Source organism: Penaeus monodon, chromosome 21 (assembly GCF_015228065.2).
Source record: "Penaeus monodon isolate SGIC_2016 chromosome 21, NSTDA_Pmon_1, whole genome shotgun sequence".
In the NCBI taxonomy this organism is placed as follows: domain Eukaryota; kingdom Metazoa; phylum Arthropoda; class Malacostraca; order Decapoda; family Penaeidae; genus Penaeus; species Penaeus monodon.
The window spans coordinates 18069877-18070343 of NC_051406.1; the positions used below are offsets into that span (position 1 = coordinate 18069877).

The window sequence follows — 467 nt, forward strand, 5'->3', positions numbered from 1 at the left end:
CAACAAAGCCATTTCTTTTGCAAAAGCTATATATTCTACAATCATTATTTGAGAAAAGCACTTCCCATTTAATCTCACACTGGAAGCTACAGCTGCAGGTCAACTCACTGCCAAAGGAATTCTTCTATGATAAAGTCTCACACGACTAGAGTTATCACTAAGAGAAATAAATTGTGTTAATCTCTGTATATCACTGTTGTATTGTCATTTAATTTGATTATTTTGTGCTGCAACTAAATCATCAAGTACAGACAAATTCATGACTGAAAATGATCCTGTTTTAGTGAACTGAGCTTTTCCCAAAACAATTGAAATTTTTTCTGTTACTTAATCGATACAGTAATGCGTCAACTCAACTCAATGCCACCGTGAATTCTTGTGTTCAACTCTAGTTTTTCTTTTGCAAAATGTTTCTACACATAGATAGGTTCCACAAGTGCCATGCTACTTGAGAGTTTATCAGTTGT

The 467-nt window shown here is 34.0% G+C and overlaps 1 protein-coding gene across 1 annotated transcript in view; it reads right to left on the bottom strand.

Moving 5' to 3' along the window:
- Positions 1-467, bottom strand: part of LOC119586589 (tRNA-dihydrouridine(20a/20b) synthase [NAD(P)+]-like) — a 4792-nt gene that overhangs the window by 3655 nt on the left and 670 nt on the right. The window contains exon 2 of the mRNA XM_037935340.1: positions 109-157. Coding sequence (XP_037791268.1) covers positions 109-157 — 49 coding nt within the window. The remainder of the gene's footprint in view (positions 1-108; positions 158-467) is intronic.